This window comes from Diprion similis, chromosome 2 (assembly GCF_021155765.1).
Source record: "Diprion similis isolate iyDipSimi1 chromosome 2, iyDipSimi1.1, whole genome shotgun sequence".
NCBI lineage: Eukaryota > Metazoa > Arthropoda > Insecta > Hymenoptera > Diprionidae > Diprion > Diprion similis.
The window spans coordinates 15,557,342-15,572,794 of record NC_060106.1 but is presented as its reverse complement, the minus strand read 5'-3'; the positions used below and the strand labels follow the sequence as shown (position 1 = coordinate 15,572,794).

The window sequence follows — 15,453 nt, the reverse complement described above, 5'->3', positions numbered from 1 at the left end:
ATCAGACTGTCTTTGAATTTCTGTCACTCAAGTCATGCCTGGTCTTGAGTAGTATTCTATTTTTACGAATTTAACATCTCTGTGTTACTCGACTATTCACAGATACTTTTCTTCTTTCCATCATATTGTCTATGATAATTTTTCTTCTGATCTTCGATCGTTGTAATTATCCCTTGTCCGTTTAATCTGAGATTGCAACTTTTCACACTTTAAACCTCGATACCTAAAGGCAGATAGAATATGGAGATCGATTATTATAAATTGATCATGGGCTGGTAAAAGTTTTATTTTATCTTGTTGGTACATCGATTATCCCAACGAGGGGGAAGAGAAGGAGAAGCTTATTAAAATTTGTGAAGTAAATTGCATACCGTTGCAAAATTTTTCATATATTATTTACTTACGTAACTATTCGCAATAACGAAAAAATGATTCAACGAATACTATTTAATGGTGGTATGTACGGAGTTTTAATGTGAATATCACGTTTTTAATCAAGAAATTTAATAATAAATTATTGAATATGCGAAATGGCCGAAAAAAGGTGTCCACTTATCACTTACTTAACAAACGCTAAGGTTATTTTTATTGTATTATGGATAGACAATGGAAGTAGCTTTTGTTATTATCGAGTTTCGTATGAATAATATTTGAAACCAGGTACATATCACAAAATAGTAACTGAGAATAGTATTATTGATTTTATTTTTAAATTCACTATTCCCAAGTACATTCAAAGTCCTCCCATACTTGAATTGCAAAAAGTCAAACATGGTTTATTAATTTTATATCGAAATTTGATCGGCAAGCGTTCGTAATGTGTACATTTTTTTTTTATTGATGACTCCATTTAAGAGAACTCTGTTTGATTAGAACATAAGTCCATACGATTTTTATGTATTCTACTTGGTGCTTTTGAAATGTTCACTACCGATTATAATATTCATTATTGTGCCTTGGTACTGATGATGATGTATAAATTGCCAATCCAATGTTTTAGAAATAATATATTTTAACTTTTGGTGCCCTGTGATTAATGATATATTGCAGTATCCTGTAATATTTGCAAAGGTGAAGTGTTCTTAGCTCGAAAAGTTTATAGCAATCTGATTATTGAGTTTATACCATAAAATTGGCTACACAGCTACTCCACTCAGTGCATTATACAATTAAATATACTTGTGACAAGTAGTACAACTTTACTAATATATTTCGCTAGCTATTGCATCGTGCAATTGATTAGAACGAAGTGTTATTTCATAGCAATAACTGTAGGTTTTACCCGTAAGATTGAGAAGAGTAGTGAATTGAAGAATGGTATTCTACTGAAAGTGACGGTATTATTGCATTTGCCAAACATATGATTCAGTCGCAAAGCGTTTCAACGAAAAAAGAAATGTGTGCTCAAGTATAGCACTGTCTAGAGTAGTATGTATACGATTTTCTTACTCAAAAAGTGAGCCAATGTTGTTCAGCAGTCACTACTATTGTTGTGTTCCTATAATGTGCTCTTCTTGTAATTTGTACACATAATACACATAATATTCAGTTAGGCTGTCTCGGTGCATTCATAATAATAAATTATATTATCCGAACATGGGTAATACGTTTGTGGAGCAATTATATGATATAGATTAGAGCAGTCCACTTTTCACTGCGATTCAATTCAATGCGAATTAATTAAATCTTACTATATTATGTACCACACTATATGCTAAGAGACTATGAGAGAATTTGAGATGAATTTTTCGACATTTTTTCCTGCAATGGTTTTGATACCAAATGTTTTAGCACGTATTTATAAATATTTATATTTATACACAGCTTCTTTATATAATATATATTTGACATTGATTCTTATACAGTAGTTGTAGGTAATATTGTTGAATATGGAGGTTGTTTTTGAGCAATTTCTGCTCTAAGTGGATGCCCAATAAAAATACTAACGTTCAACGTTTATCATTGTTTAATTTGTTTTTTACAATGCAGCATTTATAATTCGTATAATGAAAATAAATACAATGAAAATTACAAATAAATCATTATCTAGTGAATGGCGGATACTCGTTAGCCAATGTTCAAACATATAGATAGTCAGGTAAAATCTGCATTTTTGCTTTTCATTGATGAAGCGAAGATTATGAGCCGTTCGTGTTTCGGTATGTTATAACACATGCAATTTCAATCTACAATGATTTTTTTTATAAAAAATTTAAATATTCGGAAATTTATAGAATACTGTTATGACAATAGGCAGCTTTAGTTCGTAATATTATTGTTATTATATATTATCCAGTAAGTTAAGGAATATGGTGTATATATATTCATAATTTAAACAATAAAATTAAAGTAATGAATTAACAAGAAATGGATTACTAATTGCAATTATGAGCCTTTTCAAATACGCAAATAATTTCCGATTCGCCAATTGGTTTTGTAACGATATAAATTTTTGTTGCGAATGGTGGAAAAAAAATATACATATTTTTGCCACTGAAGTCGCATTTATAATGCTTACGATCTTTTGTCGTTGGACACGCGATATTAAATTACATCCGAAAATCTTTTTACTTATCTATTTGATTTCTATCGTGAGAGCAAACTTTTACTTTATTTTGTTCGTCACACAAATTGAATAAAGTGCATGAATTCCCGTATTATTCATTAAGTTCTATAAAACGTAAGTTCGTTCTTTTACAAAAAACCAAATTTCTCCCTTCTACTTTTTGAACGGTCATGCTTCTGTCAGTTTGCACTGAAATTACATCAGTTTTATGGCAGACCGTTGAAGAATGTAAAAATCATGTCACTTGTACAAAGTGACCTGAGTATTTTTCAACCAGTTACAATGTTGTACAGTATATAAGTGTAAGTTATAATAACATTATACGTATGTTAACGTATCTCAAAGAAAATGGATTTTTATAATGGGCAAACAAAGCTTTATAATAAGTTATAATTATCACCAGGCGTAGTCACGGGCAGTAGTGAGTAGACACTGGGACGTGGGTCGGTTCTTTCTGAATTTAGGTATGTCTGCGGTGATTGTCAAGTAACATGTACATATATTCAACAAAAACGGCCACATAGTAAAAAATCTTAAGAATATGTTTCATTTTCGTTATTAATTGTTTTAACAACCTGTTGTTGTGAGTATGTTATTCATATTCAATCGTTAATAGAGCATAAAAATATAATTAACGTGCTAAAATTTTGAGAATTACCATGAAAATGAAAGTTTGTGCGTTTACATGTGACATATTATTTTTTTCTTCATTTGAACAGTGACAAACTGATTTTGGATTCCGCTCACGACTCTCATCGCTCATTCGGAATTTGGCACTCCCAAAGTGAACATAAATTTAATCTCAATCACAGTGGCAGATACTCAACGTTATATCTACGTATAATAAATATTCTCGATGATTTGACCTCGTCATCAGACAATTAATACTACGTATTTAAAAGCTTTGTGTTGTATTGCGGATAATTCTCCAACCGATGTTCTGTAGGCTGTGTTTTGACCTCCGATCTGTGCTCAGTGCGTGTACCATTGGGACTGCACTTGATTTTTAGTTTTACGACGGGGTTTTTGCGCCCTTGGCGAACGAGACGTGACTCGAAATTCAACCGGTAAATCGTAACATCGACAGACGCAACAACTTGGAAACTTGAACCAGTCGCTGAAGATGCCTCGGCACTCATTATTTGGATCATAGGCCAGCAACCTGTGAAGTCTGAACTGCTGTTCACACCTACACCCATCCCGGCAGTGCATCTGTTTGTTCTCGTTCCTAATCAATGGATTCGGCTCGATATCAACACTAATATATTGTGATTATAGCACAATGGCGACGGAAAATTTTACTCACGTGCATTTCTCCCAATGTACGTACTGCTCGAACGGATAAAGGTTTAGGAGGGCGAGTACCTCGCCACGAGTGTTATTCGCCCAGAACGGTGCGACGACTTCTTCTTTTACTGGACAGGCGTTTCTGAAGAATAATGATATTTAGAAAAATTAAAACTGAGACAAAATCATATAATTTATCAAGTAGTCCATTCCGTACAACGTGAAAGAGCCCTTACACTCCTCTTGGCCTCAGGATCGGCGGCGCTTGATCTTTCGCAGCAACGTCTTGGAACAGTTGTCCTCCCGCATTTGGCGAAGCAGTTCCCGGTCTCACTTCTGGTGGTCTGTATTCTGGTCTCGGTCGAAAGTGCTGCTCTGTGGCAGCAAATAGCTGCTCGATACCTGGACCTTTGTTCGGACTGTTTCTGGCTGGTTCGTCACCGAGTTCGACATCAAGGGGGTCCACCATTACAGTTGTTGGTAAGTCCGTAGTTACTTCCATTTCAGAAGTCATACGTTCTGTGGTCGTTGTGTCAGTTTCGGGCAGATCTGTGAGATTTTCTAATTTTACGTCTAGGTTGTCCGGCTGTCTGTCCGGAATTTCGTTGATGCTCAGATTCTGTACGTTAGCAATCTGGGCCAAAGTTACTACCGGTGTTGTAGTTTTTTCTACGATCGTCTCATTCTGTTGATCTGTAGAATTGTTGATAGTTTTTTCTTCGCTTTTAGTAACCGCTGCCTTCGTTGTTGAGTCGCTCGTCGTTAACGTTGATGTCGTCCTGGTACTGGCAGGTCGGAATTGAGGTCGCGAATAATCTCCCAATTTTGGGAACTTGCTGAATCTTCTTCTACCACTAGAGTCGTCAAAAGCTCTGCTTGTAAAGCTTCTGTCCCCGAACCCCTCCGTGCTTTCTTGATCGTCATCTTCGAACTCTTCATAGTCATCTTCGTGCTCAAAGTATCTGCAGCGTTACGAGAAAAAAATACAAGAACTCGTTTTCAACTTCAGCCCATACTTTTGTAAATAAAATTAAAAACCTGAACTGAGTTGTACTTATGAATATCTTCAAAAATCTTACGTGGAATCATCAACTGGCTGAAAGAATTCTTCATCGACATCAGCCTCAGTGACATCGTTATTATCTATTTCTGCTCTTAGGACGTTGATGTGTCGTTCATCTCCGTACATGCGTCGCATCAGTCCTTGATTTTCTTGAACGAAACGACGCACCGCGTGCCTAAATCCCGTATAATTAGTATTCAGTGTGAAAATCAGTGTATAAGATGGACTTTGAAGACATTGCAGAACTTTGCGATTGCAGTCGTTCAAATTTCATTATACTATCCAACTGCACTAACCATGGGTATGCACTTCCAGGAACGGTGCACCAGTTCTGGTGTCTGAAGTCACAGGGAAGATTTTCAAATCGTGCTCTTGCCGATCTTGAGTAGGGCCTACTACACGCTGAGGAGGCATCGTATCCAAAGTTTCCGGAACTGCCACCTTTGAAGCTTTGACATCTACTCAACTGCAATTTAAGAACCTGAAAAGCCAAGACCGTAGAGATATACACAGTACAGGCACATGCAGTAGGTCAATCCGACAGCTTACTCCATTACGGTAAATAAAAATGATAATTCATTGTATTATTAATATTTATTATATTATGGGGATACAAGGTACTGAAGATCTATAGAGTTTCAACCCCATTGGCACCTATACCGAGTCTATTCATATTGTTACGATTAGAGTACATTTACATTCTTCAACATACGAATAATCAAGATGAGAAAGTTTGCAACGGACTATTGGACGCGTCTGTTTCTACGTATTGTTGTTCCTAGCATATAGAAGACGTCAGTGAAAGTACCTTCATAATCGGTAACTCGTGTGGTTCATGTTTCGCGACAGCTTTCAAATTTGCACAGACAAATATAAAACCGGATGACCTACTTCTTGCAACAGGTAATCGCTTCACCATCCGTGTTTACAACTCTTCGTACAAGTTCAAGGTGATTTGGGCATATACACCCATATTTTCACGTATACAAACACACACGCACACATATCTATGTATACAAATGTGCGTATATTTGCAATCCCCGGTTGGTGATCAGTTAAGTTGGTTCTGCGGAGAAATCGTACCGCTTGCTGGATACCCCGTTATGCTTTTAATTTGATAGATTAACCGTTAAGAATTGGACCAATCGGTTTACAGGCTCGGCCTGCCACAAGAAAATATTGAAATCAGGCAGCCCTTCATTATTCGACGATGTCTAGGAAAGTTTTCGATAATATTCCAAGTAAGAATAGTTATACAAAGTGGTCGGTGATGTTACTGCCTTTTGCGTCGTCCTGTGCGTTGTGCGATGCATGTATAGTTTTCGTCATAGTGCAGTGGGTCGTTGAGCACAGAGGCCAGATATATATACCTGTACCAATTCCAATTTCGGGGGCAATCGGTTAACGGTGGGCAAGCGATCATCATTGGAACCTTAATTTGTCAGGTGTGTCCTACTCGAGGCGTGATTGAACGTGGAAAAAACTTTCAACGTGAATATATAACAGATGGAAAGGAAGAAACTAGGTATAGTTTGTTGCTGATTCTCCGGACAGTCTTACGTACAATTCTAGTGGTTTTGATATCAAAACCACTAGATATAGTAACATGGTAGTATACTCGACTTAACTGTATCAGCATAACTTGTCTTTGGAAATATGTTACGAGATTACTAATTCGAATTTAACATTCATTGAATAAATGTAACACTTTCTATCTAATCTATGAATGGTTGAAAAGTTCAAATCGTGTTATGTGCTTGTTGTTTACTGAAAAGCTGACAGTGACACGAGAATTACGGTTGTAATAAGTAGAGTGTTGAGAAAACGATGATTGGCCTTATATGTTTCATGTAAACACCTGCAATTACGGACAGTTACTATAGACACAGCACTGAATACTGTGCATTTTATCGCCATGCATGGTCATATCTATTTTTAACAAACTAATTGGATCCATCTCAAGTCGGTGCGTGATACCAGTGGCCCTTCGGTTTTGCATACAATGATCAGTGGCATGATTTAAAATGTTTCACGTGTACGTACAGCGCGCACACTCGGTCGATGACCGGTAGGCGGGACCTTTCACATGCACCATACCGCACACCGCACCATGATGTACTCTTTCGTCACTGCTTCTATTGTTATGGAACAGTAATGAATGGCCTGACCTTTCGCAAACTTCTGTTGACGGTAGTCCTTAACCTTGATCAAGGTTCTCGATGCTAATGACACTTGCGCCATCATTTAGTGAATCTTATGACATTTTTCTTCAGACAACCAAGATTATGGATAAAATGTAAGGACGTGTGAATATTATTAGTGCAGATTTTATGGACTCGTACAATTGTCATCATAGATGATTCAGGGTGGACAGGATGCACAACCCGCAAGGGGTGTTTCACCGAAGCGATTGAGGTGACAATATCATTTGAAATCATTTGGTAATCTCCGGAATTACGCTGAAAATGGTAACATCAAAATAAAAATCTGCATTAGTAATCATCGGAATAATCATTGGTAGTCGTGAGAAATTATTTCCTCTCGTAATCACTCTGTAAAATTTCAGTAATCAGTAAATACGTAATTACGGTGTGAATTTTTGCTTTAGTGAAATACCCCTTAGCAGCCCGCATAAAAAAATACCTTATTTCAAACAATTCGTTGCGAGCAGATGCAAACGCGGATGTTTCCGATAATCTTCGTCCTGACCGTCCACGACCCGGACACCAGTTATGGTGTTATTTCATTCCTAGTAGATTACGCTTGTTATTGAATGTTATTTGACGATTCTTACGAGGCCCTAAGTGGTTGGACAAGGATCTCGTGGATTTATGATACGCCCTTCGCGTTCAGTAAAATATAGAGTATATAGGGGTATGAAACAATAGCGGATATCAGGGATGTGGCTGTGAGACGTCTCAGATTTTTCCATTTCGCTCATTTAACCGTAAGAGAAATAGCTTTAACCAATTTACGTGAGTATTTCAAGATCCGTAATATATATCGTCAGACCTTATACTACGGCTGAATTAGTAATGATTTTTGCGCTATGCGAGACGGATGTGCGTTAAACTGTATTTGAATATGTGATTAATAAATGTGGATTCGAAGCTTCATCGCTTTACAATAAATCTGTAGACTTGAAAAATAAAATTCCAAAAGAGTGTCACACTGTTTATCAAATTGCCTGTAGAGATTTTTATTCAATCCCAATTCGAATCACTGACAACTTTAAGGGTCCAGTGGAATCTCCACTTACGAATTAGGTCAAAGTAATTAAACTAGAAGTACAATTTAGAGACGCACCCCAGAGACGATGGCGCAGAAATTCGTTAAACGTCGTAAGAACTTACCCAAAATACAAGCAAAATGAAAATCCTCATAGTTTCAGTGGTCTGGTACAGACAGGGCGCGTAAATCCGAAAATCAGTGTCACTGGTTCACTGTAGTCACTGCAATAGTAAATGGAACACTAGAGGCACCTGTCTAGCCTCAGTTGATCTAGCACCACTAAAGCACCCACTGTAAAAGTACACCACATTAGCCAGCTAGTTTTCACAATCGGTTTGCCTCCGTGGGGTTGGTGCTGTACTGACGTTGCCCACGACGAACGGCTACATGTCAGGCATTCTCGACTGGACGGTAGCTCCTCTGCAGTCAAGGGGACTCTGATTACTGGCTGTCATCGGTACCGGGGTACCCATCGAAGTTCGAAGGAAAAAGTGTGTACTCCTATTCTCCGAGTGAAACAGCAAATACGGCTGGTCGGTCGGCCAGGGAGAGAGGTGCGACGACGGCCTCAAGAGTAGGTCAGCCTGGTGATACCGTTAGTGCGCTGCCACTCATGTGTGTCACGGTGTCCCTACCGAGAGTTCGAGTACGAGGCGCTTACAAAAAACTGGCTTCTGACGCCCAAACGGTCGTAACTAGTTGAATTAAATCGTAACTGTGACATTCGGATTTCCCTGTTACCATAAATATACCTCGAACGCATCGCTCGCGTGCATTAGAAGGTGCGATTGAGGATCCTTTCTTGGAGGGATCCACGAAGCGCGAAATGGTTTATCACAGTGAGGTTGTTACACTCTTTGTCGCACTATCTGCTCTTCATTCTGAAAAATAGCCCATTGCAGGTGGATTCGTAATGTGAGAAGTCTTTCTCCATAACGAAAGCATGACCGTGACCAAAGGAAATGTCCTTGCAGTCTGTGACATGTGAATCACTTAAGAATTGTCTTCACGATTATACATATACTTTTAAACTCTTCAACTCATTGCAAGTGCGATGTTATGTTCGTTGCTATTTTGCAGTACCGTTCGAAGTAAGATTTTGGGCTTTCGGTATTGGCGATGAAATTCGCTAAAGATGTAACCTGTGTAGATATTGCACTTACCGTTAGAGATGTTACATTACACGGCTCACGATAAACACAATCGTGCACGGCTTGCAAATCCCGCCCACACTTTATACGAGACTATTAAACGCCGCAGGGTTTAAGATCCCATCGATGTTCATTCTCAAGTCTTCGTTAATCTGATTTCTCTCAGACCACGTGCAGATGCGAAGATACACATTTACCGTTTCTAGATGCATTACCTACATCGAACACGTATAAATATGTTTCTACGAACAGGAATGATTTTTCAATCATGGATTGCAGTAGGAGGTGGTTACACGTTGCTTTATCTATAGAATAATTTTTTTTCGCTAGTTCAATACTCGAATACACTGACGATCTTCTGATATATGTTGAAGACGACTTACGGGCTGTGAAATACTAAACTGGTTTTTGGTCCCAGTTTCACTACAGATTTCTTGAGCGCAGTATCCGTACAGAATCATGTGAACCATAAATCAAAATTCTTGTTGCAGATGGTTGTACATGGAATATAACATCATGTATATGAGATATATGCTTGTGTACGATCTGCAATATCATGTATAATATTTGAGTATATAACGTGGTTTTATTATCTTTCAGCTGGATAATATCTCTTCTCGCATTGCTGGCTTAGCAATAGAACGAGCTGCATCCGTGTAGGGTATGGCTTTTTAATGGGAAGTCGATGGCTCGTAACTATGGGGATGTACGGTTCAATCAGGCCCACAACTGCAGGCGTACTAACACGTTTTCATGAGTACCTAACTCGAATAGGTGCTCTTTGAAGCGGAAGTCAAGCAACACTTTCACCTCCAAGGTGGTGAAGGAGGAGGCTATCTGTTTAGGATTTAGGAGCAATGTATCCTAGAGAAACACGTTGGTTAAAATGTCGTAAAAACCAACGTCAGAAGTAACACCGAAATCACGTACCAAACATATTATAAGAGTTTGCAATGTATTTGTCCTCATGGAATTCCGTTTTAGCAATCCTATGCAGCCGATGTCTCAAAATTAAATAAATTTACCTGAAATACAATTTTAGGGGTAAACGTATGATCAGGGGATATAATTTCGTATTTTCATCTCCACTCATGAGACTCATTATATGCTTTCTTTGGATACGATGAAAAAACACGTTTAACGCGCCAATGTGTTCATATGAGAAGAAAGCGAGTTCGAGGAACGCTGCAGTGAGCATGAACTTGAAAGATATTGACGTTTTTAAGGAGATCTGTCCTGCAGTAATCACTCGTGTTTACAATACTTTCTTATTTATTTCCAGAGATTTATCGCAGCCAATCACTAGTAGCCGATCTGATACGTTCGTGACCCACCAGCCCACTTATTGAGCCTGGAAAAAGTCTGAAGCCTGGAACTTGAAAGAAGTAATAAAAATTGAGACTACAGGTAAATTAGAGGCCCACCCAAGCTTGGGTTCTGACCTCTTTTCGTAGTTTCGAATTCTTACACACTATGAGTATATAAAAATGGCGAATATCACTTTTGTAGCATGATTCTTCTGATGTCCAAAAATTAATAATTTGTAAATATGTTCTATCAGCGACTGCAAAGAAAATTTACCAGAATCTAACCTGTCTGATCGGAGATTACTCTGCCTATGATAGTGATTTTGAATGTTACAACACATTCAAACATCTGATTTGTTAGTATTTTTGATTGAATGAAAAATCGAGTAGTAATGAATCACTGATATTCTTCACTGTGATGGTGTTCAATTGGAACACAGTGCTCTACTCTAGAATCATTGTATTTTATTCACCTCAAGAGTAATCGAACTTTGATGTATCGATATTAATAGATTACTGCCAACGTAACATTTTAAGCAGATTCCGATTGGTGAATGTTTCTCAGAACAAACGTTGTGTAAATTTGTCGGTTAACATAAAAAAGTTTACCGTTTGCCAAATCGATGAAGATTATTGAATTTTTCTGTGAGGAGTGCATGAATTCAACACGATCGTGGATAGTATCGAACATTGGCCAAATTCTCATGTCCAGTAATCATGAAATGATAGATTGTGCTTCTGGCGTCGACTGCAAAGGGATAAAGGCTTCGGGAATTCTTCGGCATCGGACTCGCCCCCTCAAACACTTTGTGGGTAATAATCAACATACGCGTAGTTTATAGTTTCTTCCGTCAGGATTAAAAAATCACGTCGCTTTAGTGCATCAAAGAACTAATTTCAGTGTTATTTGGAACCGTCGAAATTTTCATCAGACATATTCAAAGGGGTTAGGCTTACTTTGTTGACAAATTTTTTAGGAAAAAACTTTTCGACTCTGAAACTATTCACACAGATCTTCTTGAGCTAATCGGACCTGAACAATTATGAGAAGGTGTTTGAATCGTCGTGGGAGAAACAGCTGACATAATACTAATGAAATGTGGAAAAATTCAGTTCTTTATTCTTTTCAATGAGGGATACATAAAGGAGTTACAATACAATATCATACATATTACATCGTTTCTTGCAGAGGGGCCTTGCACTTGTACGCAAGCCGGAACTTGAAAATTACTTACCAACTTCGACAATAACTATCTAATATACTATGGTTATCATTTTGCCTAGGAAAAGTTATATTGCACTGAGTTGTCTTGTTACAGAAATGAGAATTATTATGTCACGTAGGATCATATTTTTGAATTTCCTTTGGTCTTTCGCTTTTGTACTAGTGGGTAATTTGTTGAATAATACAATATACACTGACACACAAACACTTGTACAAGAATGACTGCATATTAAATAAACAGCTAAAACTTCGTCGCCATAATTTTGATTTTTTTTTCCACACTGACTCAATTATCCTGTGCAAATTTCATGTACTTAGGGAAAAGCTCTTGATCATTGTTGGCAGCGGTTGGCCATGCTTTTCTTTGCGATTTCTAAGATCACAAAATTTGAACCTAAAATAGATTTGTTCGACTCTTCTTGGCTTGATTGAACTGATGAGAATGCTGAAAAGACATGTAGAATGGCGTTAGAATCGATTGGTATGACCCTTTCTGGGGTAATTCGACCCCCAGGAACTCAGAAATCTCCGCAGAAACAGGATAGGACCAACAGCAGAGAAGTTACGGAGAATACACCAGCAGCAGAAAAATGAGAAGACACAGTGTTTCGTTTTTTGGCTGTAACTTTTAATCCATTGCTCGCAGCGCATTCGGCCTGCGCCCAATCGATTTCTCTCGCAAAATTACGTCGGAATAGTGCCTTACAAGATTAATTGCAGCGCTTTTCAAAATCGTCAAAATTTTCGCCGAAAATCCAAAGGGGTTAGCCTTACTTTTTCAGTCATTTTCGGAGCCGAAATTTTTTTGTCTTGGAATCGATTTGCATGACCATCTCTAGGGTAATTCGACCCCAAGGAACTCAGAAAGCACATGAAAAAAAGCGTCAGACCAACAGCAGAGAAATGACGATGAAAATTTCCAGTTTTTTCGCTGTAACTTCTGATTCGTTGCTCGCAGCTCATTGGGACTGCGTTCAATCGATTCCTCTCGCAAAATTACGTCGGAGTAGTGCCTCACAAAATGGATTGCAGCGCTTTTCAAAATCGTCGAAATTTTCGCCGAAAATCCAAAGGGGTTAGCCTTCCTTTTTTGGTCATTTTCAGAGCCGAAAATTTCTCGTCTCGGAATCGATTGATATGACCCTTTCTAGGGTAATTCGACCCCCAGGAACTCAGAAATCTCCGCAAAAACAGGATAGGACCAACAGCAGAGAAGTTACGGAGAATACACCAGCAGCAGAAAAATGAGAAGACACAGTGTTTCGTTTTTTGGCTGTAACTTTTAATCCATTGCTCGCATCGCATTCGGCCTGCGCCCATTCGATTTCTCTCGCGAAATTACGTCGGAATAGTGCCTTACAAGATTAATTGCAGCGCTTTTCAAAATCGTCGAAATTTCCGCCGAAAATCCAAAGGGGTTAGCCTTACTTTTTCAGTCATTTTCGGAGCCGAAATTTTTTTGTCTTGGAATCGATTTGCATGACCATCTCTAGGGTAATTCGACCCCAAGGAACTCAATAAGCGCATGAAAAAAAGCGTCAGACCAACAGCAGAGAAATGACGATGAAAATTTCCAGTTTTTTGGCTGTAACTTTTGATTCGTTGCTCGCAGCTCATTGGGACTGCGTTCAATCGATTCCTCTCGCAAAATTACGTCGGAGTGGTGCCTCACAAAATTGATTGCAGCGCTTTTCAAAATCGTCGAAATTTTCGCCAAAAATCCAAAGGGGTTAGCCTTCCTGTTTTGGTCATTTTCAGAGCCGAAAATTTCTCGTCTCGGAATCGATTGATATGACCCTTTCTAGGGTAATTCGACCCCCAGGAACTCAGAAATCTCCGCAAAAACAGGATAGGACCAACAGCAGAGAAGTTACGGAGAATACACCAGCAGCAGAAAAATGAGAAGACACAGTGTTTCGTTTTTTGGCTGTAACTTTTAATCCATTGCTCGCAGCGCATTCGGCCTGCGCCCAATCGATTTCTCTCGCAAAATTACGTCGGAATAGTGCCTTACAAGATTAATTGCAGCGCTTTTCAAAATCGTCAAAATTTTCGCCGAAAATCCAAAGGGGTTAGCCTTACTTTTTCAGTCATTTTCGGAGCCGAAATTTTTTTGTCTTGGAATCGATTTGCATGACCATCTCTAGGGTAATTCGACCCCAAGGAACTCAGAAAGCACATGAAAAAAAGCGTCAGACCAACAGCAGAGAAATGACGATGAAAATTTCCAGTTTTTTCGCTGTAACTTCTGATTCGTTGCTCGCAGCTCATTGGGACTGCGTTCAATCGATTCCTCTCGCAAAATTACGTCGGAGTAGTGCCTCACAAAATGGATTGCAGCGCTTTTCAAAATCGTCGAAATTTTCGCCGAAAATCCAAAGGGGTTAGCCTTCCTTTTTTGGTCATTTTCAGAGCCGAAAATTTCTCGTCTCGGAATCGATTGATATGACCCTTTCTAGGGTAATTCGACCCCCAGGAACTCAGAAATCTCCGCAAAAACAGGATAGGACCAACAGCAGAGAAGTTACGGAGAATACACCAGCAGCAGAAAAATGAGAAGACACAGTGTTTCGTTTTTTGGCTGTAACTTTTAATCCATTGCTCGCATCGCATTCGGCCTGCGCCCATTCGATTTCTCTCGCAAAATTACGTCGGAATAGTGCCTTACAAGATTAATTGCAGCGCTTTTCAAAATCGTCGAAATTTCCGCCGAAAATCCAAAGGGGTTAGCCTTACTTTTTCAGTCATTTTCGGAGCCGAAATTTTTTTGTCTTGGAATCGATTTGCATGACCATCTCTAGGGTAATTCGACCCCAAGGAACTCAGAAAGCACATGAAAAAAAGCTTCAGACCAACAGCAGAGAAATGACGATGAAAATTTCCAGTTTTTTGGCTGTAACTTTTGATTCGTTGCTCGCAGCTCATTGGGACTGCGTTCAATCGATTCCTCTCGCAAAATTACGTCGGAGTAGTGCCTCACAAAATTGATTGCAGCGCTTTTCACAATCGTCGAAATTTTCGCCAAAAATCCAAAGGGGTTAGCCTTACTTTTTTGGTCATTTTCAGAGCCGAAAATTTCTCGTCTCGGAATCGATTGATATGACCCTTTCTAGGGTAATTCGACCCCCAGGAACTCAGAAATCTCCGCAAAAACAGGATAGGACCAACAGCAGAGAAGTTACGGAGAATTCACCAGCAGCAGAAAAATGAGAAGACACAGTGTTTCGTTTTTTGGCTGTAACTTTCAATCCATTGCTCGCAGCGCATTCGGCCTGCGCTCAATCGATTTCTCTCGCAAAATCACGTCGGAATAGTGCCTCACAAGATTGATTGCAGCGCTTTTCAAAATCGTCGAAATTTTCGCCGAAAATTCAAAGGGGTTAGCCTTACTTTTTCAGTCATTTTCGGAGCCGAAATTTTTTTGTCTTGGAATCGATTTGCATGACCATCTCTAGTGTAATTCGACCCCAAGGAACTCAGAAAGCACATGAAAAAAAGCTTCAGACCAACAGCAGAGAAATGACGATGAAAATTTCCAGTTTTTTGGCTGTAACTTTTGATTCGTTGCTCGCAGCTCATTGGGACTGCGTTCAATCGATTCCTCTTGCAAAATTACGTCGGAG

The 15,453-nt window shown here is 38.8% G+C and overlaps 1 protein-coding gene and 1 long non-coding RNA gene across 2 annotated transcripts; one reads left to right on the top strand and one right to left on the bottom strand.

Annotated features, from left to right (window-relative positions):
• Positions 1–2,204: 2,204 nt before the first annotated feature.
• On the bottom strand, positions 2,205–8,800 carry LOC124412418 (protein spaetzle 4). Its single transcript, XM_046892279.1, has 6 exons — positions 8,270–8,800; positions 5,213–5,397; positions 4,933–5,091; positions 4,090–4,815; positions 3,873–3,995; positions 2,205–3,794 (listed from the first exon to the last, which is right to left on the bottom strand). Exons 1-6 carry the CDS (start codon positions 8,297–8,299, stop codon positions 3,539–3,541), a joined length of 1,479 nt encoding a protein of 492 aa, XP_046748235.1. The 5' UTR covers positions 8,300–8,800; the 3' UTR covers positions 2,205–3,538.
• On the top strand, positions 4,198–10,702 carry LOC124412428. Its single transcript, XR_006929794.1, has 3 exons — positions 4,198–4,333; positions 5,232–5,474; positions 9,899–10,702. It is a non-coding gene; the product is annotated as an uncharacterized LOC124412428 (long non-coding RNA).
• Positions 10,703–15,453: the final 4,751 nt, after the last annotated feature.